General features: G+C 30.8%; 3 protein-coding genes across 4 annotated transcripts; 2 read left to right on the top strand and 1 right to left on the bottom strand.

The window, feature by feature from the left end:
- Positions 1-9: 9 nt before the first annotated feature.
- LOC132910225 (pyruvate dehydrogenase E1 component subunit beta, mitochondrial-like) lies at positions 10-4755 on the top strand. 2 transcript variants are annotated; one of them, XM_060965799.1, is made up of 3 exons: positions 10-144; positions 2551-2664; positions 2887-4755. In XM_060965799.1, the coding sequence occupies exon 3, from the start codon at positions 3089-3091 to the stop codon at positions 4577-4579; it is 1491 nt and encodes a 496-aa protein (XP_060821782.1). In that variant the 5' UTR covers positions 10-144; positions 2551-2664; positions 2887-3088; the 3' UTR covers positions 4580-4755. The 2 variants fall into 2 exon arrangements, with proteins under 2 accessions (XP_060821782.1, XP_060821784.1); XM_060965801.1 differs by lacking the exon at positions 10-144 and having other exon boundaries at positions 185-2664; positions 2887-3318.
- On the bottom strand, positions 4667-9748 carry LOC132910213 (probable ATP-dependent RNA helicase DHX34). The gene is made up of 15 exons (XM_060965794.1): positions 8667-9748; positions 8397-8563; positions 8094-8300; positions 7886-8018; positions 7671-7819; positions 7357-7589; positions 7075-7261; positions 6797-6991; positions 6520-6729; positions 6082-6450; positions 5838-6013; positions 5652-5762; positions 5459-5580; positions 5089-5347; positions 4667-5016 (listed from the first exon to the last, which is right to left on the bottom strand). The coding sequence occupies exons 1-15, from the start codon at positions 9352-9354 to the stop codon at positions 4743-4745; spliced, it is 3480 nt and encodes a 1159-aa protein (XP_060821777.1). The 5' UTR covers positions 9355-9748; the 3' UTR covers positions 4667-4742.
- A 783-nt stretch (positions 9749-10531) lies between these two features.
- LOC132910336 (zinc transporter ZIP3) lies at positions 10532-18312 on the top strand. Its single transcript, XM_060965974.1, has 4 exons — positions 10532-11234; positions 12978-13311; positions 13427-13594; positions 13917-18312. The coding sequence occupies exons 1-4, from the start codon at positions 10876-10878 to the stop codon at positions 14124-14126; spliced, it is 1071 nt and encodes a 356-aa protein (XP_060821957.1). The 5' UTR covers positions 10532-10875; the 3' UTR covers positions 14127-18312.
- Positions 18313-24857: the final 6545 nt, after the last annotated feature.

Raw genomic sequence — 24857 nt, forward strand, 5'->3', positions numbered from 1 at the left:
TTAAGAAAACTAAAAATAATTTATTTCCTCATTTGACTTCTTAAAGTAGAGTTTTTGTTGTCAATGGTTAGTGATATCGTTATTTGCTGTTAATTTAAAATAAAGTAGAGTTTAATAAGTCTAGTTGTTATGTTTATACTAAAGGTAATCTAATCAATTACTATTATGATAATACTGATAAAAACGCGTAATATTTCAAATTTAATATATGTATATTAGAATTAAGATAAATTAAATATTCTTTTTTTTCTTCGAATAGGTTAGAAAAGGTTTATAAATTCATTTATCAAATTTTGTATAATTTAATAAAATGTATTTATTACAGTATTTCTCATCGTACATTTTAAATCTCTCTTTTAAAAAAATTAGAACAGAAGAAGATTAATAAAGGAGATTCGTGAAAAAAAAGAAAAATTAGAATAAATGCAATTTTGATGTTAAGTTGAAAACAAATATATAGTTTTAGCTGTATTTAAAATTGTACTTAAAACCATTTTCGAATTGTTGTGTATGTTATTGTTACACTAAAAAAGTCGATTTATGTTTCTACTGGAAACATTATTTTTCATAATTGCATTATTTTTATTGTGTCAGCTATAAAATGTATTAATTTTGATGCGATTCTTTTAATATTTGTCTCTAAGATTAAGATTGTTTTTATTAGAAGTTGATATAGAATATAGAATATATATATATATATGTATATACTCATATGTGCAAAAACATTTATTTTTTTAAGTAGGCCATGGAAAAGTGATTTTGTATTTCACAATATGAAGTTTAAAATACATCGAAATTATTAAGTCTTATATAATCTTTATATATGATTGTCATACAAAAAAGTCTTTAAATAATAAAATAATAAATTAATAAGTAATAGTGTAGTCTGATGTATCACTATTTACCCATTTTTTATTATATACTGCTAAAAGTAAAAAAATTAATGCCTAATGTATGTAATTTGTTATACAAGTATATCGTCTAACCTGAAATATATAAAGAAGGAAAATAGATGTATTTTTTCGTCTTAAATTTTATAGTTTTAAAATACACAACTTATAATATACTATAATTATATTTTTATGATGTAAAATGCATTTCATATGCTTCTTAAGGAATACTATGTTGTCAAACATACGTATTTTACAAAAACAAAGCTATAAATATGTTACACAAATGACTGTAAGAGATGCATTAAATGCAGCTCTTGACGAAGAATTAGCACGAGATGAAAATGTATTTATTTTGGGAGAAGAAGTTGCACAATATGATGGTGCTTATAAAGTAACAAGAGGTCTTTGGAAAAAATATGGTGACAAAAGATTAATTGATACACCTATAACAGAAGCTGGATTTTGTGGTTTAGCCATCGGAGCAGCACTTGCTGGTCTAAGACCAATATGTGAACTTATGACATTTAATTTTTCAATGCAAGCTATTGATCGAATAGTAAATGCTGCTGCTAAAAATCTTTACATGTCTGCAGGAAGATATCCTGTACCCATTGTATTTCGTGGTCCAAATGGTAATGCTAAAGGTTTAGCAGCCCAACATTCTCAGTGTTTTGGAGGATGGTACATGAGCATACCTGGTTTAAAAGTTATGTCACCAACAACTTGCGAAGATTATAGGGGTAGTTTAAAAGCTGCTGTTCGAGATCCTGATCCTGTTGTAATTTTAGAAAGTGAAGTTTTATATAATGTTCAATTTCCTGTATCAGATGAAGCTATGGATAAAGATTTTGTTATACCCATTGGTAAAGCTAAAATTGAAAAACCTGGTAAAGATATTACTTTAACTGCACATGGTCAAGCTACCTTGTATACAATGCAAGCAGCAGAAATTCTGGCAGGAGAAGGAATAGAAGCAGAAGTGATTAATTTACGTTCTCTTAGACCAATAGATTGGGATACAATTTTTAAATCTGTTACAAAAACCCACAGACTTATGAGTGTTGAATTAGGTTGGCCTATATGTGGAGTAGGCTCTGAAATTGTGGCAACAATAATGGAAAACCCAATATTTTTCCAGCTTGATGCACCAGCAGTCCGTTGCACTGGTATTGATGTACCTATGCCATATGCAGAAAATATTGAATATGAATGCACACCAAAAGATCATCATATTGTAGATTATGCTAAAAAAGTTTGTGGTGTAAAAATATAACTCTGCTACATGTCTGAGAAAAATTGTATAATTTTTTTATATGATAAAATTTTTTTGTATAATAAAATATATTTATAGTAATGAGACAAAGTAAAAGTATATATAAATGCAATAGTATCGCATTTATATAGAATTGAATATGCAGAATAAAATCATGCTTTTGTAATCTTAAAAATGAATTTAAAATAAACACATGTATATTATGTCTTTAAAAATTATATTCTTATTTAATGACTCTTAGTTATTAGGATACTAATAGCAAGTGAATAATTGCATTACTAAGTTGAATTTTAAAAAATTCTTGTATCGTGTAGATTACTTAAAAAAAAAAAAAAATGATTCATTTGAAAATTGCAATATGTATGTGTGTACTGCTGATTTCAGAATATTTAAGTTCGATGCTGTACTGATGGCCTTCAGGATACTGAATGTTGAAATATGTTGGTGATCATATTGATTGCTGTACAAATTAAGTTCATTTATAACTTGGCATCTTAGGTAGGTCATATTTATAACAATATTACAATATTATAATTAAACAGAAAATAATTAAAAATGTAATTTTTATATTTGGTAGTTTATAAATTAGTATAATGAAAAACAATGTAATAAAAATAAAGGAAAATAAGGAAAAATATCTGATAAATAGAAAATATATAATAAATTATGAGAATTAGGAAAAGGTCATTAACATAATGTAATTTAAATATTTGTTTTTAGCCACACATTCTTATAATATAACAATTATGAGTTTGAGAGAAAGGAATACGTTACATAATACGTTTGAAATCTTTCTGTCTACATATAGTAAGAGAATGCCTACTATCAGAGAAATTAATTTATATTGACAACTGGAAAAGAATTTAAATTGAATTTTAATAGAAGAAGTATAATTAATGCAATATTAAATCAAAATATTGCTATGTGCTGTAATAGAATGTATGAAGCACGAAGGAAAGTTTTTTGGTTTGCAATAATTAGTAGGATAATAGTTTTAAGTTTACAATTCTTCTTTAATTTTATATGTCCTGATCACAATGCAGATGCATTTAAAGCTCCTACTGATAATTCTGAACAAATTTCATTATATGACAGTATAGTAACATTTCTATTTAGTGGTCTTGCACGATGGGACGGTGAATACTTTTTGCATATTGCAAAATATGGATATACATATGAGAACACATTGGCCTTCTATCCATTGTATCCTATGTTACTTCGGATTATTTCTGTTCCCATAAGAAAAATATTCTTTGTATTAAATGTTCATAGTTCTATACTTATTACAGCTACGTTAGTTAATATTATATGTTTTGTAAAATCTGCTGTTATATTTTATGATCTTAGTAAGGCAGTGTTAAAATCAACAAGTGTAGCTTATAAAGCAGCAATATTGTACTGCATAAACCCAGCATCCATATTCTTTTCAGCTGTTTATTCAGAATCTTTATTTGCGTACTTATCATATTACAGTATGTTAAGATCCATTAAACTAGATCCATATGTATCTTTTCCAATAGGTTTATCCATTCTTACAAGATCTAATGGAATGGTTAATATTGGTTTCCCTATATATTATCAATTGCAAAATTTGTTACATACTTATACAGAAAAAAATGTAAACTTTTCATTAAAAACACTTTGTCAATTTATTTCTAAAATAGGTACATTAAAAATATTTTGTCTAATGTTTAATACAATAATTATATCAATAATTCCATTTATTTTGTTACAAACATATAATTATCTTATGTTTTGTACTCTTAATTTAAATCTAACATCTATTCCTGAACATATTACTAATTTTAGTATAGTTAACAATTTAGTGTTGCCTGGTAATAGTAATGTAGAATGGTGCCATTCAAAAATTCCAATGGCATATTCTTATATACAAAAAAGATATTGGAATGTAGGATTTCTAAATTACTATGAAATAAAACAAATACCAAACTTTATTTTAGCATTTCCAATATTGTATATTATGATTAGATGTATAAAGGAGTATTTTTTTGAACATAAGAAGTATTTTTATACATTGGGATTTATTAAAGATATTGGAAATAATGTAGAAACTGAAAGAAAAAAGTATCCAACTGAAATGTTAGTATTTGTTATTCATGGTTTATTTTTAGCTATCTTCTGTATTTTATTTGTACACATTCAAGTAAGCACCCGTTTAATAAGTTCAGCAAGTCCATTGATATATTGGTATTGTGCTTTGTCAATGTGTTATTTATGTCCTAATAATGATAATAATTTATACGATGATAAGGAAAATGTATTTTCTAAGTGGAAAGTATTCTTTTTAACAAAAAAGAAATATACTTTGAAAGATAAACTTATATTTTCCTATTTTCTAGGATATGGAGTTGTAGGTTGTTTTATGTTCTCAAACTTTTTACCATGGACATAATTTTATATATGCAAATATTGTAAAAGGATTATATAGTTAATTTATAAACTTACAATGAATGTATATACAAAAAATGTAAAATGTCACTATATGAAAGATATTGCTTTATTCTATAATGAAATATAAGATTTAATGTACATTATTATATTATCAAATAAATACTTTATTTAACATGAGATTTTTTATGTTTAAGAATTTCAATTGGTGTCAAGTATAATATTTGTGCACAATCAGGACATTCATATGCTTGTGCATTAGGTTTACGTTTAATATTGTCATGTTTTTCAACATCTTTTATATCTGCTTTAACACAGGATTGTTGGTGTTGTAATTTTTCTATGCTTGTTAGTATTGCTTGCATGTTACAATTTGAACAATGCCATTGTGTTACTAAAATTTCTGTAGAAAGTCGATCACTCCATTCAGTTTCTTTCACACTAAAAAGAAATTATACTTTTTGGTTACTTTATATTATTCTGTTTTGTTGTAAAAATATATTATTAATTTACCAATTATATGTAATAGTGTTTGTTACGTGAACTCCTCCTTTAATTGAGTTTGGTATTACTACAAAATCTGATTGAAAAGGGTTTGGATCTATCAATATACTGTTTTCACCACATCCCACATATATTGTTTTAAGATCAGCCGGTAAAAGGCGTTTTAGTGTATATGGAACAGTAGTATGCATATATTCAATTAAATCCTGAGTAAGTGTGTACTCAAATTCACTGAAATCCTGATTTTCATCACTGCTGGTACTTGAATCTGTAAAATATTTATGTATTACTTTTTAAAATATAATATGGAAATTACAATATAAATACATTTATAATATTACATATTAACTTAATATTTCTTACATGTTTCATTTAATACCTTGTAATTGTTGATTTAACAAGAAATCCCATTTATGTCGTAATTTGTTAGCTTTCATCAGTAAAATCTGACCACTATCAGGTATAGGAAATTTTAATTCTAACCACGAATCACATATTATTCTATAAAAAATAAACAGATATTGATTCAATAAAGATTTTTTTTTCAATTTCATTATATAATATATACATACATTGAAAATGTACTATTTGTGTCGATTTCACGTGTAAATAAAAGTAATGTTTGTGCAGCAGGCATTCTAAGTGTATTTACTAGGTAAGGCTTTGTTGTCTCCAAAAGAGATCTGTTAAATTAATATATGATCAATCAAAGTAGAAGTTTTCTTATGCTATCTTAAAATATTATTAAAAGAACTTACAAATATGTTAATATTGTATGTTTTGGACTAACGGCAGTTTTACTTTTAAAACCTGGTATTGATACAATATCAGCTTCCTCCAATTGCAATACTTGGGGATGATTTCCAAAGAAACTCATTGGGTGTAAAGCAATATATGGTTTTGCTTTTGTATGAAACAGTTGCTCGTTTGTTGTCTGCAAAGGTTCATATTATGTAACGACGAAAATTAATTTATTTTAAATATATACGATAATATTATTACCTTACAATAATTAAATTCATCGGCACATGCAAATTGTGGATATAAACCACTGCAGAGTATTAATTTTAACATTGTTAAATCTTTATAGCTACATGCAGTGGCTGCTGTTAATAGATTTTGCACTTGATTTGGATCATTTTTCATTCGAAATTCGATATCTTTTATGTCAATTTCACCATCATCATGATCATTATCTTCAAATTGAATATCAAATGATTCTAGTTTTAATTGTTTTCGCTTTCTAGGTTCACTTTGTTTGTAGGTTCTTTTTAATGATTTTAAAAGTTTAAGCTCTCCATGTCTTATAGCGCGTTCTGCACTGGACATAGAAGAATTTGGTTTTGGGAGACTTCTCAGTAATTTGCAATCCTGTTAGTTAGAAGCAATTAATTTTTAAATAAAGTTTGATAAGCTAATATTAGAAAATTAATAATTTACCTGAAGTAATTCCTTAAACTGTGCTCTCAATTTTGTCATTTCATAAAATCTCTGTTCCTCTAAACCTCTTCTTTTGCACCATTTTCTACTACTGTTACCACTACCTCTGGATTCTTGAGAACTTTGTTGTTTTACTTCTAACCATTCTCTAAATGCATTTAGTAATGTTATTGGATCACCATGATCAGATTCCAATTTTTTCCTAGATGTCTTCAGAATTATTTTTCAAGATTATTGCTTTTTATATGTAAAAAATGTATAAATTATATTTTATTACCTCGCATTCTGAATCCCTATATGCTCTATTTGTAAATGGTGTTTGTATGCTTAAGGCAGCAGCTAATGACAAGACTGGTTCTACTTGGTGAAAAATAGAACCCATTATTAACATTTTCCCTATTGTTATATCAACAGGTAAGCGTGCAAGTGTTTTTCCAATACATGTTATTTTTTCATTATCCGTTAGCGCACCCTGTAAATTGGAAATATTATTTTATTTATATTAATCGTACTCGCGTGTATAAATTATTATGTGACTTATATAAGTATATTAACATGTTCTTTCAAAGATAATATAGAATTTTCAATGTTTTCTGGTGAAGGTGGTTCTATGAACGGGAATTTTCGCGCATCTGGAAGTCCCATTGCAATCATTTGTAGAAGTAAGGAATCTAGAGGTACACGTTGTAATTCAGGAGTTGAATATTTTTCCAAAGACATGTATTCTTCTTCAGAATATAATCTATAAAAAAATAGTTTATGATTTAAGATCTTAGTACACTAAATTATGAGAATATTACGAAATATATATTCTAGTTTAATAATTGACTATGATACCTGTAACATACTCCAGGTCCAGTTCTACCAGCTCTTCCTTTCCGTTGTTCTGCGCTAGCTTTGCTAATCCAAAATTCTTTGAGTCGTTGCATTTTGCACGATGGATCATAACTCATTTCTTTTACTTTTCCACTGTCAGCAACAAATCTTATTCCATCTATAGTAATAGAAGTTTCAGCAATGTTAGTAGATACAATACACTTTCTCACTCCTTCAGGAGCAAAATCAAATACCTTTAAAAAAGAAAATACGACATCAGTTATATCAGGATTATAAACATGAATTTTTTAAAGCAAACGTGTAAAAAATTTTACTTTATCTTGCTCACTAATAGCTAGAGTGCTGTGAAGTGCTAAGATAATCCAATTATTTTTTTTTTGACTATATTCTTTTGCTGCATCTACAACTGCATTAATTTCACTCATTCCACTTAAAAATATTAATAAATCGCCTTTTTCTTCAGCTGAAAATATCAATTATTACTATGATACAAGTGACTAATTTTTTATAAGAAAGTAAAATCTTCTACCTGGATATTTTTGATCAATCATTTGCATTATTTGTATATAAGGACTTGGATTGAATCTATCATTTTTATATCGAATATCTTCTATAGTAACAGGCCTGTACAATAACTGAATAGGATACAACCTTCCAGGAACCTATAAATTAGTTAATTACATACTATCATAATATCATTCTTAATGGGTTTGTCAGTTAAATGATTATAAATATACCTGTATTACTTTAACATTTTCTTTTGAAAAGTAATTATTAAAAAGTTCAATATTAATTGTAGCAGACATAAGTACTAATTTTAGATCTTGCCTTTGATTAATAATACATTTCATAATACCAAGAAGAAAATCTCCATGTAGGTGACGTTCATGCACTTCATCCAAAACAATTACATCATAAGGTAATAATTCAAATTCTCCAGATAACTAAGGAAAACATACAATATATCAGATATATATTACAGTTATAACATTTAACATGTAAACTATATTATTAGACATTTATTATAGTCTTATTGTTACCTGTCTTAACAAAAGACCTTCTGTTATAAATGTAATTTTGGTATTTTGATTTCTTTGCTTTTCAAAACGAATTTGGTAACCAACATCATTGCAGTTTTCTGTTAATGTTTCAAAAGCAACACGTTTTGCTAAAGATATACAAGCTATTCTTCTTGGTTGTGTACAAGCTATAAAAAATATTTTTTTAGTATAATATAATATTTCTTGAAAAGTTAAGTTTGTTCAATATAATATTTGTAATCTTAAATATAAGACTTATATTGTATGTACCAATTTTTTGAAAACCTGCTGCATATAAATATTGAGGCACTTGAGTGGATTTTCCACAACCAGTATCACCAGCTATTATAACTACCTGTTCCTGTTTTATTGTTTCAATAATTTCATGTTTATATTGATAAACTGGTAAATTTACTTGTGATTTCCTGAGTTTTTTTAGCTTGGCAAATTTTTCTTTTTGCTTAAAGTCTAAATATAAGATAATTATGTTCTGAAACTTCAATAAGCGTTCTTTTGTTAATGCTTTAACTGGCACTACACGTGCAAATAATTCATTAAAATTATAACTTAATTTGAAATTTATGCAATGTAATTTATGGTATGTTTCTGGCACACCGATAGTATTTAGTGAAAAATTAGGTAAAATATCTGGAGTTCGTAGTTTTTTCTGTACAGTTTCATATTTATTAACAAATCTCCAAAAATCATCAGTATCCTGGATTACATTTAAATTTCCTGAGAATATTTTATTCAATTCATGCTTATATTTACTAAAATAAAATTCTTCGGTATTCTTATTAGTGATTTCTTGAGAAAAATCACTTTTTTGGTTTAAAATCCCTTTTTTATCATAATCTGTACTGTATGGTAATTTTGAATCATATTTACTTTTCTTTTGTTCATCATCATATTGATATTTATGCCTGAATTTATTATCAGATTTGTATCGTGAACTCATATTTTAATTAAGAAAAGCAGTGTTTTAAATTGTTTTATGTAACATAACCTTAGCAGTACGTTTATAATATTTCATTATATTTGTGATACCAGTTAATATTAGTTATACTTATTATTTATTACAGCTTTACTAGTGGCAGCTTTTTATACAAATGTAGGCTATATCGATTTTTATTTGACTTTTTATATTACAAGATATTTACATAGTCGACTCTCCTAGAACATAGAACTTAGGTTTTAAAACACAATCTACATTTTTCTATGAAACACTTCCTCTTTACAGCTCATATTATTTGTTTTATTATATGAGCGAAGTTTGTTTAAATTAATACATTTACATTTTTTTATGATTTAGCAATTTTTTATCTAATTGTCTCAGAGAAAGCCACTGGTTCATTGCATTCATTATATTGATATTTAACACTTGTCGGTAATAATACGAAATCAATACTAATAAATTTAATTCTTTAAGTATCTTAATTTTTTTTCCTAAAATTAAGTTATATAAATATAAGAAGAAAAAGCATATATATAAATACATATAATTTAAATAGTATTTTCAGTACTTGTATCAAAAATTTTTGAAAAATTAAACTTTTTCTGTTTCAAGTTCTAAAATACCGATGATTCTGATTGCAAATGTGATTGTTATGTAATACTATTAATCACGTTTTTAGTATTTATATAATCAAATAAATGTTCATAATCTTTTCTAACGGTTCGTCGAAGATTGATTAAATAATAAATTGTACTTATTTAAAAATATTAACGTGTAAAGGAAAATATCTTTGCAAATATATTTAGTATTATAAGGATACAGAAAAATATGTAATGTAATAGTATAAAAACCGAAAGTATTTATCTTAATTAGTCTTAATTTAGTATTAAAAAAATATAAATATAAATTTATATATACACGTTATACAAGGTAGTTATATTATAATCTTATATAGAAATAGCATTTATGTCGTACGTTTACAAGTTTACAAAATAACGTTTAAAAATACTTTTCATTTTATAAATATACATTTGTGCTAAAATAACATAATTATATACTTATTGAAGAGCGTATTTTTATACTTTCGCTATTTAAAGAAACTATTCTGGGTAGTTAAATAAAGAATGTAAGAATATATCGTAGAAGGTTATCAATATCAAATAAAACTGCGATCGCTGCCGTCTCCACCTATGGATCGCTTCCGGCCAGTGTTACTTTACGCGTTCTCTATGCTGTGTCATTTATCATTGACGGCCGTTACTGAATCTCGATACCACGGTATACCACGGTAGTTAGTGACAGATAATAACGAAGTCACGGATCTCGATACGATGCCCATTTTCAGACGCGAGACCATCGAATTTTCCCGATAATCAATTTTCGAGAGAGAGGAACTCGTGATCGCGTTCGTATCTCTCGAGTCAGTTGACCTTATCACGCTTGCCAGATTAGCGTCAATCGTTTTGATGAGTGTTGCTGCCAGTGTCAGTCAGCAGTGAACATATTCCGTGCATCGTCTGGAAAATGATGATCACCGCGGTCCAGGCGAAGCTCGCGTCGATGATCATCATCGGCGTTGGCAGCTTTGTCGTTGGTGTTGCACCGGTGTGTTTTGTTTCACGCGTGAGATATCTTCAACAGAAGCTCCTTCTCTCATGCACACTGTGTTTTGGTGGTGGCGTTCTGTTCGCGACTTCTATTCTGCACATGTTACCGGAAACGCGGGAATCTATGTCTAAACACGCAGAACTACTTTTTTCATGCGGATTTCTTCTCTTGTATCTTATAGACGAATGTGTCCATTATTTTTGGGGCAGTGAAGACCAGCATGTTCCGCAGGAACATCGTTACGAAAACTCGAACTGGAACAATGGAAACCAGACGTACGTATATAAGTACATGCACGATTCTGTTTAATATATCGTGATAATCAAAGATTACTTGTTTAAGAAAAGGATTCTGGAGTATTCTATTCGAGTATTCTATAGCGATACGATGATTAATGGTACTTTGATATCGGAATGGAATTTTTTATATTTAGTTGTAGTGTTGCAACGACGAATTATGTTTACAAGCACTATTTCAAGTTGCTGTCATGTCACTTAGGATGTAAAAATTAATGGACAATAGACCGATACACAGAGCAATAGACCACAAATTGAAGATTTTACATGTCGTTTCTTTTTATATAGTTGTTTCTTGTTATTCAGAAAATTAATTTTGATTTTACTTTTCTAGAGTACATATACATATACCTATAGCAGTATATTGATATAGTATGTATATATTTACATTGATAAATATTAATATATTAGTACATATATAACATCGTATATAATTCTACATTAAATAATATGAAGAGTTCCTTAATCAAGTTTACAAAAGTTTATCAATTAATAGATAAAATGTGTTATCTGCTACCTTACAAACTATCTTCTGTCTCATCTACTTAACTTTGATTCTTTTTCAAAAATGAAGGTTTCTCATAATATACTTGTCAACAGTGACGTTCAATATTTTAACAATTTTATCTGTTGTAGAATAATAGCAGTTTGTTTTAGTCGGTTTATAAGATTTCTATTTCTAAAATGATAGCTTACATTTAACTTTTGTATTTAACTAGTTGATTATTTCGTTTGCAGCTTGAATGAATCAGCCGATAGTAAGTAATCCTACGTTTAATCCTAGATCGTCTAATAATACACTCCGTGTCTTTGTAAATAACTGATAATGGAAGAGGAGCATGAGAGTGGTGAGAAGTAGAAATGATACATTCTTGCGCTTGTCTTCTGATAACTGTGTAATTCTTTTGTTATTTTAATATTATTGATCGCTTTGGTGTGAAAAATCGGCATAATCTTTGTATGCGGAAAATCGAACGTTAATAGGAAGATTGAACATTAAATCAGAAAGATTGATTTATCATTTGATTATCATTGCGATAGGTCGGATAGGATAAGTCGAAATGGGTTTAAAATTGGTATGGATCATTTTTTACATTTTTGTAATATATATATTATAAACAGCAATTTTGCCTTTTTTCATAATTAAATGAATTACAATAAAATAAATACGAATTTTCTATCAGAATGCGTATATATATTTTCTTGTTGTATTTGATGAGATCAGTTGAATTACTTTGATACGGTACTAATCAAATGCAATACAATTAAAAGATATTAACACGAGATTATCTTTCATTACTGATACCGTCTGTTTTTTTCCAAGCTTGATACAAGAACCGTTCGCGCGAAGACTAAACTGATTTACGTCGACAGATTGGCTCGCGCTTTAAAATTCAACTTGGGAGATATATTCCAAATATTACTTAACTACGAATTTAATTAAAGAATGTTCACGATGTTACAAGATATAATTACGGTAAAATGAATATAAACCATAGTCTGGTAAGAATATAAGGCCATAGTCTGCTGGTATAAAACGAAATTCACACAGCGTGTAAAACGTCTCGAGCTGTTATATCTTTTCTAGCAATGATAGATTGAATTACCAGCTGGGATCAATTGAAATTTCATTTGTGCTAGTTGCATCAAAGTCGACCGATGAACCGGCCATTCGTACGTAAAGTGAAAGTCAATTGTGAAAATGGATTTGTGGATTTACAGGGAGCGATGCCGGAGTCACTCGCATCAAGTGAGCTATGCCACAGGCACGCGGACTGTCAGAGGCGTTCCCAATACCGACTTTAATACGTCTTATCAGACGAGTCTAGACGGAAACGGAATGATCAGCAACTGGGAACGCGAAGGTTACGGAGCGGTACAATATACACCGACCGCACCACGTCATTATAACAACGAAGAGACATTTTTATGCCATGGCAATCATTCAGAGCCGTGCTCAGATTCCAATACCAACATCATGGGACTTTTATTGGCGCTCACGGTCCATGCTGTCCTCGAAGGACTGGCGGTTGGCCTGCAAAAGGCTACGTCCGAAGTGTGTAATGCTTGCAAATAGTGTAAACGTGATATGGATGATACGATATGGCGATAAATTGAGGATATCTATGAATTTATGGGGAATATAATTTTTGTATAATCTTTGATTGCAGGTATTTTTGTTAGTTGGAGCAGTAGCTTCCCATAAGTTCGTCGTTGGATTCTGTTTAGGATTAGAATTAGCCGGAGCTAATAGCACTCTTTTTAAGCTCATACTAGCAATCTTTGTATTCTCCGCTGGATCTGCAGTTGGTATAGGAGTCGGAATGTTAACATTCAAAGTGAGTAAGAAATTTACGTCTGCTTAACTTGGTTCTAATTTACAATCAATATGGTTCTTCGATCTATGCTTAATTCAATTTCATAAAAATTATTATTTCCTCGTCGTATATCTAAATATTTAATAAAAATCGGAAAAATGATTTAAGAGCTAAGAGCTTAATCAATTTTGATTTTTGAATAATATTAATAATTTAAGTTTAATCGTTGTAATTTCTGAAAAAGAGTAATTCTAATTAAAATTATTTGGTTGACTGAAAAATGAACGCAAGAGGGATGAATCATAGGAATAGAAAACAGTAATTTGCGTAATGATTTGTGTAGATGCAGAATAAGTGGACAGACGTAGCTGTACCGATTCTTCAAGGTTTAGCAGGTGGAACGTTATTATACGTAACGGTTAGCGAAATCTTGCCAAGAGAGAGGGCGAGATGGCACAGAAATCTGCGACGATCCGCCGGCGTTTTGCAGCTCTTGTTCGTGATTCTTGGCTTCGTCGTTATTTACCTTTTGAATAACTACGTTGCAACGTGAATTTACAATTTTAATTTTAGCTATTTGATAGAATAAATTGTTCAACAAACGAAATTCAACAGTAGCGTATCAAGAACTACAAGGGAAGAAAAATGTTACGCGAGCTTCTCTGGAATAAATTTACCCGAGAAGCTATCTTTATTCAGGTTTAAATACAAGTTTCACGTACACGAACTATCGTGACGAGAAAGAGATATAGAGAACTGGAACAATTGAACGAGGAGAGACAAAAGAGAAAAGATAACGCCCTTTAAAATATTGTATAAAAATAGAATGTTGCAACGAAATCGATAAAATGTTTTAATTCTCGTTTGTTCTATTTTTTTGCACGTTCACAGTTTGTTGTTTAAAGAGTATAGAATACAAGTTACAGTACCTGCAGCTTCGATGTTTGCGATGAATTTATGAAAGGATTTCCAGAATTATGTAGGACAGAATTTTTATTTTTTATAAAGTAAAATTACCTGTAGTTTTATCAAGTTGGTGTTTGCCAAATATTATAGACGTGAAATTGAAGTTCATTCGTCAAGTTACAAAACACGATTATTTTTATATCGCGTATTTCCTTAATTTTCATAAAAATGAATCATCGAAATCAACGATAAGAATAATACGAATTACTAATTACATCGTGTAAACAGATAATGAATACGATTAGCGGAATAGATTATTAGCATATTCGCTCGTCAATAATCACCTAGTAATTCGTTGATGTTAACGATTACGATCACTAGCGTGAATAAAATCTACCATTACTTTTATTTTTATACGTATACTTCCGCTTTATACAGCGAGAACGTCCGAGTAAGTGGAAGATCGAGGGGAAAAGTAATAAAACCTATGTCATGAGATCTGCAGCTTCAGCCCATAATTACATATACACTACTGTTTATAAATATCAGGACACTTACAGAAACCAAGATAAACGCAAAAAGAGATATTTATTTAGAGTTAGCTTATATGAAAATCTAGTCTACGAATCACCAATCATTTTTAATCATATTCGCAAAACTATAATTTTGCGCTGAATTTACAAATTGTTAATCTTCGTTTGCATACCTACGGAATCTCATGTAATTCAATATTTAGCGTACGGGTTAACTTACCGCAAGTTACGCCACCGATCAACTCGGCTATCCTCCTCTAACTATGTAACGCGCACCCTAATCTACGTTACAGTAAGCATTTACCATCGCGTTCATTAGCGTCAAGTTGTTGTTGATTCCTTGGTAAGATTAGCACAATCGATTCGATTAACGTCTACGACACGACGAACAACGAACAAGATTTTACGCGATAACAATCGTGACAACAGCTCTGTACATCCAGCGAAGCTTTGAACGAATGGAAAGACGTATCTCTGTCATCATCAAACGCAACGACGCGACCCGTTGAACGCGAATTGTGAATTATTCGGTCTGTCACCACAGAGATTGGGAAAGTGACGTATCTTTATTAGCATCGTTGTCGTTTCCCCTTTCGTCAGAAGCCCCCATTGACAGAATTTGACTAATCGTTCGTTTTCATCTCTTCTTTTATAACTTGATCTGTCCCATTTCGTATCTTTCTTGTTCTTTTTTAAAAATATCGTATTATATTCATTTTTATATAATTGATTTTATTTTAAAACACGCAGATTGATTTTTTAATCCGCTTACATTTCCTTGTTACGCTTGTTTGTTTTAATTAATTACTTGCAGCTGTATGATAAGTATCATCGAAGTCACAAGTTGGTTTTATAAATTTTCGAAAACATTAATCCACTTTAAAAATTGTCTTTCGATTGTAATATAACGAATAATCGACCGTTTAACTATTTCTATGATCTCTGCGAAATATCTGTATTTGCATAAAATACGCTGCTTGCAGCTTATACGTATATACATTTTCAGATTGGTTTCAAACTTTACCAATATAATCATTAATAATCATTACGGCGCCAATGAAATTTTAAAACGTAATATATTCGTAAAACGCGTTTACAAATGTTCCAGTATTTCCCGTGAATCGCCACAAGTAAACCGTACGTAGTGTCGTTCGATATCTTCGATAACAACTTCTCTGAAGAAACGAAAGTTCATCCAAAATTCCCCTTATCGAAAGTATAATCCGCAGGAGAATAAAACTGTTGGAGGAATTTTCTTGAAACTTCACGAAATCTTTTATGCGGCTCACGTGGAGGGAGCACGAACGTTCTATCGACTTTAAATTTCCTAATAAAGGATCGAAACGCGAGTTCTCGCGATAGCGTGGCAAGCACGACGATGACAGTGAACTTGATCCGATCTGATATCATCGAGTATCGAGAAACCGCGCTTATCTTTCGCTATAGTGAGCCAACTTTCTGTTTCTGCCCGTGAGAGAAATCAATGCATTTTGCCAGCGAAGAAATAAACGGAGCTCGTGCATTGAATATATTTGCGATCGGTCGACTCCAAAAACATCCAAGGACCAGCAATTACATGGAAATGAAATTTCGATGTTATCGTCGTTGGTTTTGCTGGGATTTAGTTTGGAGTTTGAAGTGGTCGTTTCGAAGCTTTCATCGATCCTCGTTTGATTCGTCTTGAACGCATTACGGTTCGCTGTTTATTCCCTTCGAGTTCAGCGTTCATGAATTTTGCAATGAGACGCTGTGATAGAAGATCGAACTTGTTTTAATATAAAAACGCTTTTGTGAAATTGCATCGTTTCATTGAAAAAGATAGGTATTACAAAATTACACGGTTACTTGTTGATCGTCATCTATTTCTTCTTTTTTTTACTTTTTTATTTTTACGTATTTTTGAAATTTGGTAGAAGAAAATAGTGTAATGTCGACCAATGTTAATTCCATTCCATACAGTACAGTACAATACGGTTGCATATTATTTACTTTATCAATTTAATTAATTTTTGTACATGATCCGAGATATTAAACGTAGAACGTAATTTTTCGGAATAATATCTGATTTTTCGGATAATTAATTATTCTAGGCCACGTAGTCAGCATTAAAGCTAGACACTCGCAACAAGAAATATAAGAGGAATTGCAGGATTAACAGGAAAAAGTTCGTGATATTTCCGATTTATTTATGAGAGGCTTCGATTATGAGATATATTTTTAATAAACATTTACCGACTTTCCTTTCATCAGTTCGTGTACATCGCAAAAAAAAGCAGATATTTATCGATGCTAATATGGATGAGATTAACGTGTACTCTGGTAAATATTGACCAGCATGAAATACACCGTCCAATGTGCAAATTCCAAATCGGTTTACCCCGTTTCAACTGCGACGTATAATTTTCAACGAATCATTAATAAATACCCATACACGTTAAAAATACATCCCTAAATACGTTTATCAAAGAGTAGAGATTATTAAAGAGTGGTTAATTCAAATTGAAATGGCGAATATTTTGTTTAAAAAAAATCGAAATGTAGCGGAAAAATCGGAGATGGTAGAAAGTATATTCGTTTGTTTCGTTGAAGGAAATTCGTTCCCGTTATTAGCTCCTCGATCGAGAACATATTTTACGACAAATAGAAAACGTAGTGCTCTCGTTCTACTCTCTTTCCACTTTTCTTTCCTCCCTTCTTTTTTCCTTCCTCGATCGAGGCAATTTCTTGGCCACCGAACGCGTAAAAGAATTCCACAGACTTCTTCCGGTAATAAACCAACTAATAGAAAACTTCATTCCACCAAGGTAGAACGATCGGTGCGATTTAAAATTAGCCGGTCGCTTTTAACTGGAACAAGATAAATCCCTTCCCGGGGCGGAAGTAACGAACGCGATTACGAGAGGGAAGATAAAACGAACCACTTAGGACACGAATGTATTCCAAGAAAGTGCTGGATTCAAGTAACTCGCTAATGGATTAAATTCTCCGGCGTAATTTCACGTTCTAAACAATCGATGCGCGGGGAAAGATCCCGTCATGGGAAACAGGCCGGCGAGACAGGAAAAGAAAACGTTCAAACCGACTTTATAATCGCGCTGCAATTACCGTCAGGCAGTGGACTCACGAATTTTTCGTGAAAGAACAGCCCGCCTCCATTTCGTAAATTGCACGACGAATGGAGAATTTCGTGCTTGAAACGCCGACGGATAATTAAGACTTGTTTTTAACTGTTAACAGTACAGAATAAAAAGTTCTAAAAAAAAAAAAGAGAGAGAGAAAAAGGAAATAAAAAAAGAAAAATTGTCGAGAGAAATGATACGGCGTTATTTATGCACGTTGCCATTGTTCTTCCCTCGCGGAAATTAATATGGAAGAAACACAGCCGGAAATTCGAAGTCCTTACGACAAAATGTAAAAGTGCTCTTTGTGCAATTGTAGTTGTTAAGACGTGGAAGGTTTACGCTTGGCCAAGTTCCGTGATAGCCGACGATATATATTAACCGATGATATATTTTAAATTCTTAATGTCTTACGAACGCTGTGAGAGTAGTCGTGCGTCATCTTCCTGCTCAGAAAGAAGTAAAAATGTGCTTTAATGGACCAGCTGGTTGTGTAGACGCGTTAACGATTCAAGAGTGATTATGATGTGATAAGTAGCGATCTAAAATCTTTAAAGGATCTTAGTAGTTTAATAGAAGAATTAAGTAAATGTAAAGTTAAGTAAAAATCGTAGAGAAAATTCGAGTTGATATAATGTTTAAAAGAGCAGATCATATAAAAGGGTTTTCTACGAGCAATGAAAAGAAAAGTTATATTCTTAATCCCTTGTAATTCCCATTTTGATATTATTTTAACTTCTTTGATTACATTCAAGTGAAACACTAAGAAGGATATAACTTGTAATACTTTTCTAAAAGATAAAAAAAAAAAAAAAAAAAGAAAGTATAGCAACTATCTGTAACAAATTAATATTTCTGTAAAGTATACAACAAATAGGATACATATTAGTATTTAAAAACTTGAATGGTGTGATTATTCGATAAATCAGAAAGCTTAATCTGTTATTTCCTATTACTATAGATTGTATTGCCCAATAAAACAATGACGTGCAACCAGATTTGTATTTATAGCAAAACAAAATGGAGAGGAAATGGAAAGCTGCAATTTTTCAAGGTTTTAATAGGAGTTGGGAAAGGTTATGTATATGGCTTTCGAGCTTATCCGTTCCATTAACGGCGTTGAAAAGCAGCAATAAAATAAATGGAGCATTGCCCTGCGAGAAACAAATCGGGATTTAGACCTTTTGATGCTTTTCAATTCACACGGGAAAGCTCATTAATTTTATCCGTTTCTCCGGTAACTTTCTATCGTGAACAATTTCAGCTTGGAAAATATTATTCAAATTTGTACAAATGTTTAAAAAATAATTAAATATTTTAAGATACTATATAAAATTGCTGTTTTTCTTTTTCATGCTCTTTTACACGAGTTTCTTGCTATATATTTGATGCAAATAAATGAATATTTACTTCATGGCGATTTATTCTGCAAACAGAATAATTTCGACAGTTTGTATAATGAAAATAAGTAACGAATATTATTACATTCTGTAAATTATTAATTTACAGCATGAAAAAAAATGATTATCTGAACTTAAGAAATATCGTTTATCAATAAAACAAAGCAGAATGCACAATGAAAACTTCGATTAAAGTTGCTTCGATGAACTATAAATATCCTGTGGTTGTATCAAAAAGATACAATAACGAAATTTATTGTTTGTCAAGCAGCAACCATAAATGAAATATCGTCCTTTGAAATTGAGCTCAACCAGCAGGCTATCGAACACACACTTCGCGTAATTCTTCATCGTATCATGTGTTGCATTACAATGGCAAAATGTATTCGCTTTGTAAAAATTAGTAATCAACTTAATAAAATCCCATCAGCTTAACACGTTCACCGAGGATTCAATTTTCATCGAATGCTGTATTGTAAAAGATAATATATTTGGATATAATAACTATCTGTATATCGTAAAATTTTACGTATGCCCGTTATGAATCATTATACAAATTTTTCCCACATTTTCATGGTTAGTGGTTCACGTCCGAATTGTATTAATTTTCCAGAATAAATCATTTTACATCGAAGGATTATAATTGGACTGTGAATTTTTATGCATTTATATGAAACGTAAAGGAGTAAAAGTTCATAAAATGCGAACAATGTGTTCGTAAAAATATTAATTCGCATAAAAACCTGCAGCCTAATTACGACGAATGTAAATGACTTAGAATATTATTATGTTCGTGGTAAAATGGAATTTCGGCAAATAGAAATCCTCCTATAGCCATACCAATATTTTAATTAAATAACTATATTCTAATATCTATCACCTTAATAATAAAGTTCTTACGTAAATTTACGTAATTCTAAAAGGCAATCGCTTGAAAAAAAATAACGAAAAGAAATTGAGAAATTTCTATCACGCTTCGACTACCTATAACAACAGCTGTCAAAGGAGTGATAGATCTTTAGCTATCGGGATTCATTTTTCATCAGACTTCATTCGAATAATGCGTCACTGGCTCTGGAATATTAATCGTTGCCTCTGCAAAATTTTGTAAAGATTTCATGCTTCTTACTATGTTAACATAATAACTGATTTAAAGTGCTCGATAAAAGTCTAAAGGAACTACCACGTTGTATTTCTTTTTTTTAAACTATAAAGATATAAATTTGCACGAATATCCGTAGTTTAGTTGTGATTACAACCGAAATAAGATTCTCATCTTACTGTCCGCGCGAGACTTTCGATTTTCCAACGGTTTCTTTTTTTTTTTTATTCGAATCATTAACTCGCTCTCGTGTACGTAATACGATGTCCCAGTAAATATAGCAGATACTGAAGCGTGCACTTCACGAGCCCTTAACTCTTACTTTCTTTCAGCAAAGTTATTGATCAACCTGGCATCGTTTCATTAACTTTAAAAATAACCCTGTGAAAATAAGTATTAAGAGTAACGAAGAGGATCAGAGCACGCACTCTTCTTCCGCTGATCGATTTGATATATCGTTCCTGAAAAATTAATCTCACGAATTAAGCTATAGGATGTAACTTCTCTCGAGTGTAGGTCGAGTTCCATGAAACTTGCTACCATTATCTTCCTGATCACCGTGTAATCATTTAGAGTTATTGTATCTTACAAAATATTATGTTATCCAATATTTTGTAAACAAATGTATTTAACATCGGTAGTATAATTATATATAATTGACAAAAGTTATTCGCTAGCAAGTATAATTATTCACAAATTTTTGATCTCGTGACTTTTTTTCACCAGTTGACGTTCTTTTGTGTTTTGTTCAATCGCAAATTCGCAAATTGTCGCAAATTGTCTCTCAGCGTTTGTTTTCAAGGTATAAAAAGAAGGTACGAATAAAAAATAAAATAAAATAACGAAAAAGAGAAAACTCCGGTATTTCTAATGCGAACGTCTAATTTGAACTAAGCTAAACAAAATCATTTTATCATAATTACTGCGTTACAATTTGATTTGCTTGTACGCTATCTACACGCGGCCCTTCTTCCCAATTTTAATTCATAGAAATTAAAAAATACCTGGATGAGGAACAAGAAATTCGGTTTATTCTTAGATTTTTAAGGATCAATGATTAAAATATTCTTTCATTAATCGCATAGTTGCATAACCATGGTGGCGTGGCCTTTCATTATTCCCAATATCGGGAAATATTTATGGGCATTCATCGGAGTACGAAAGTGATAACCCTGCGTTGAATTTTCTCACGTCTCTCACTTTGGAGAGATATATGCTCTGCCCCCGCTTTAACTCGCCTCTATTTCTATCTATCTCACTTTGTCCCTTTCACATTTCCTCTGATTACCACCTGAATTTCATTTCGTATCCCCTCCCTTCTGCCCACGTGTCCAGTAATTTATTTTATTTACCCATAAGTGAGAATAATTTTTCCGATGCACGAAGAGTTTTTACGGACGTCTTGAAATTTATAAAAGCGTATTATATCTATGAAAACCTCAATCAGGGGGTAAGTAGATGCAAATAACGAAATCTTTATGAGAAAACATAGTTTTAACTTTAGAAAGTTATCAAATAGTTGTTGATTGAATTGAATAGAAAAATTTGTATACTTCGATCGGGGAATAACGTGAGTGACAGTTTTCGTTTTCTTAATACAAGAGCGATATTACGATTAAAATTCGCCGTACCAGTTAACAGTTAACAGTACTACAGAAATTGTATTTTTATCTTTTTATAATTCGGGACTGGTATCCGTTTTTGTCGTTTTCTTGAATGTTCCAGAAATATTGGTCGCCACCACATTAATATTATTGTATTTTTACAGAGTATTATTTTTATCTTTTTTATCAGTATTTATTTTAACAATATTATTTTTATTTCCTGTATTTATCGCACATTTATATTCTTCGATTTTAGTAGTCGTATTGTTCTAAAAGAGGGAGAAGTTAAATAACATATTTTGAAGAATAGCACCGTTTGTCTTGATACTTATACGATTTTAATTTTACTAAAATAAAATAAAAAAAAGAAAGAGATGTATGTAATTTAAAATCCAAAATTCACACCAAGTATTATATTAAGAATAAATTATATTAAGAATAAAAGGTATTCTACAACTGTTTTCATTAAGAATATATTTTCTAACATAAAAGAATGCTCGTGCATCTTATTATCGTTTATCCTAGAACTCATTTCATGCAAATAAATAATCTTTTAATAACCGTAATTAACCGCTTCTTATTACTTTGTCAATCTTAATTTTCACTCGACGATTTCTTTTTCCCAAGCGCCGTACAATTTTTTTTCTCGCAATTCGTTTTATTCCCCAGCGTTTCTTTCTCTCTCGCCTATATTATCGACCCGGGGTTATTTAATAGGACCCAGTTTCTCGAGCTATTTAGTCCAGGGACGCGACACGTTCGACGAACGGGAAATTGGTCAGCTCGGACCGAAATAATGTTCCTTTCGGTCAGCGAAAGGGCCGTGTGTTGCAGAATTCTATCAATCGAAGTAGAACGACGCGATTAAGGAATATCGTTGTTGCACACATCTGTACACGAGCACTGTTTTCGCTGCAGTTCGAATATTTGAGAAGATCATCGTCCACGAGCGTTTCCAGCTTTCCGCGCGATGTTATTTACTAAAGCTGTACTTTTTCACAGAAATAAAACAAAAAGAGAAAAATAAAAGAATTCACAGTTGTGTTTATGCGGTTTACTATCGGTTACGTTTTCGATTTCTGTTTGAGTTTAATCGTTGCATCTTTACACTGTTCATAAAAAAAAAAAAAAAACAAAAAAGGAAGTACAGGAAAGATATATAAATTACGAATGTGTGCCTTGGAATCGTATTTTCTTTCGATATTTGAAAATAAATCGACGGAAGAAGGGATAGCATTTTTAAACGAGAATTTTATGCTTATGTTACGTTCTAGCAGTTAATATTATTTAAATTGTAATTTAAGAGCAGATTTAAGAGAGAATAATTTGAAAGCAATTTTTATTACGAAATCTTTATCGAATTCTAGCGGTGTAAAGATTTTTACGAATATCTTTAGACGCGAATTTGAAGAATACGATCTTGATTAATATCGCTATTTATAAATAACATGATAATATCATATCATATCGTATTATATTAAATAACATAATAACATAAATTCGAGATTCAAAAGTTCTAGCAATGTAAAATAAAGCTGAGAAGATTGTACCCCTTCACTTGTTTATTTTAATATTTCTAATCATTTTTAATGGATATAAGTGAACATTCTTAATCAAAATAAATTTTAATCAAAACTTCGAAGAACCAGCTTGTCTTTGGTCTTAAAAAGTCACAATTAAAAAACCTGAGCTCGTGAAAGTTCAAGGCCTATAAAGCTCTAATCCCGCTGAGGGCTGGGTCGCCAGGATTTAACCTCAGAAGCTCAAGATTTTATGGCTAAAAAAAAAAAGAATTTCTTGATTACGTTTGCTGATTAAGATCCCGAATCATCGAGATTCAATACGAAGCATATAATTTACACAGAATAAAACGTTCACATTCTATAAATTGCGAAGAAGTCTATAAGATTCAGATAATAAGTTTCAGGTAATAAAAGCAAATTCCTTGAAATGAAATGGGCACCTTAGAAAAAGATTGAAATTTAAAGGAACATAACGCGAATAGTGGCCGACGGAGAAGAGTTTAAAAGATAAGAAATACAAGAGAACATCATTATTCTAGAAAATTAATTACATTTAACAAGGACAGGACACGATACTTTACAGACCTATGTACGCATAAACTAAAGACGATTGTTTCCAACGTGATAAAAAATGCGGCAGAAATATTAGATTCGTAGAAAATTGTCAATAGTTTGAATTTACATAACTCGACTAATCCGAAGGAAGCTTCAGACAGATCTCTAGGGTCTCCTATTTACGGTATCGAATTTTCCTCGTGATCGACGTCATCGCGTTTCGTACAAGGGATGAAACGTTCTCATAGACGATCGGGGGCTTCTGTGACCCTCGATCAAGCATCCTCGGGGGCATTTTACTCCGGATAACCGGACAGTTAGTTAGCATGACGGGTCTCGCTTCGACCACTCTTGTACACGGTCTCGAAAATGAAGAGCCGATGAGATTTACCGGGAACGACTGGTATTTTAATGGAGCGGGCCTATGCCTTTAAACGACATTATCTCGGGTGTCCTTCCTCCACCCTTAGGAATACCAACGGTACCGTTCGATCGCCCTTTCTCTCTGGCTTCTCCTAGCTTCCAATAATATCGCGACACGG

This window comes from Bombus pascuorum, chromosome 1 (genome assembly GCF_905332965.1).
Source record: "Bombus pascuorum chromosome 1, iyBomPasc1.1, whole genome shotgun sequence".
Taxonomy (NCBI): Eukaryota; Metazoa; Arthropoda; class Insecta; order Hymenoptera; family Apidae; genus Bombus; species Bombus pascuorum.

Bases quoted from the DNA above. Each gene is read 5' to 3' on its own strand.
- LOC132910225 (XM_060965799.1), top strand. From the start codon at position 3,089: ATGTGCTGTAATAGAATGTATGAAGCACGAAGGAAAGTTTTTTGGTTT.
- LOC132910213 (XM_060965794.1), bottom strand. From the start codon at position 9,354: ATGAGTTCACGATACAAATCTGATAATAAATTCAGGCATAAATATCAA. The intron at 8,019-8,093 runs GTATATTTATAA...ACTAATTTATAG, and splicing joins AAAATGTTAAAGTAATACAG to GTTCCTGGAAGGTTGTATCC. The intron at 5,017-5,088 runs GTAAATTAATAA...ATTTCTTTTTAG, and splicing joins AACACTATTACATATAATTG to TGTGAAAGAAACTGAATGGA.
- LOC132910336 (XM_060965974.1), top strand. From the start codon at position 10,876: ATGATGATCACCGCGGTCCAGGCGAAGCTCGCGTCGATGATCATCATC. The intron at 13,312-13,426 runs GTGTGTAATGCT...CTTTGATTGCAG, and splicing joins TGCAAAAGGCTACGTCCGAA to GTATTTTTGTTAGTTGGAGC. The intron at 13,595-13,916 runs GTGAGTAAGAAA...TGATTTGTGTAG, and splicing joins TCGGAATGTTAACATTCAAA to ATGCAGAATAAGTGGACAGA.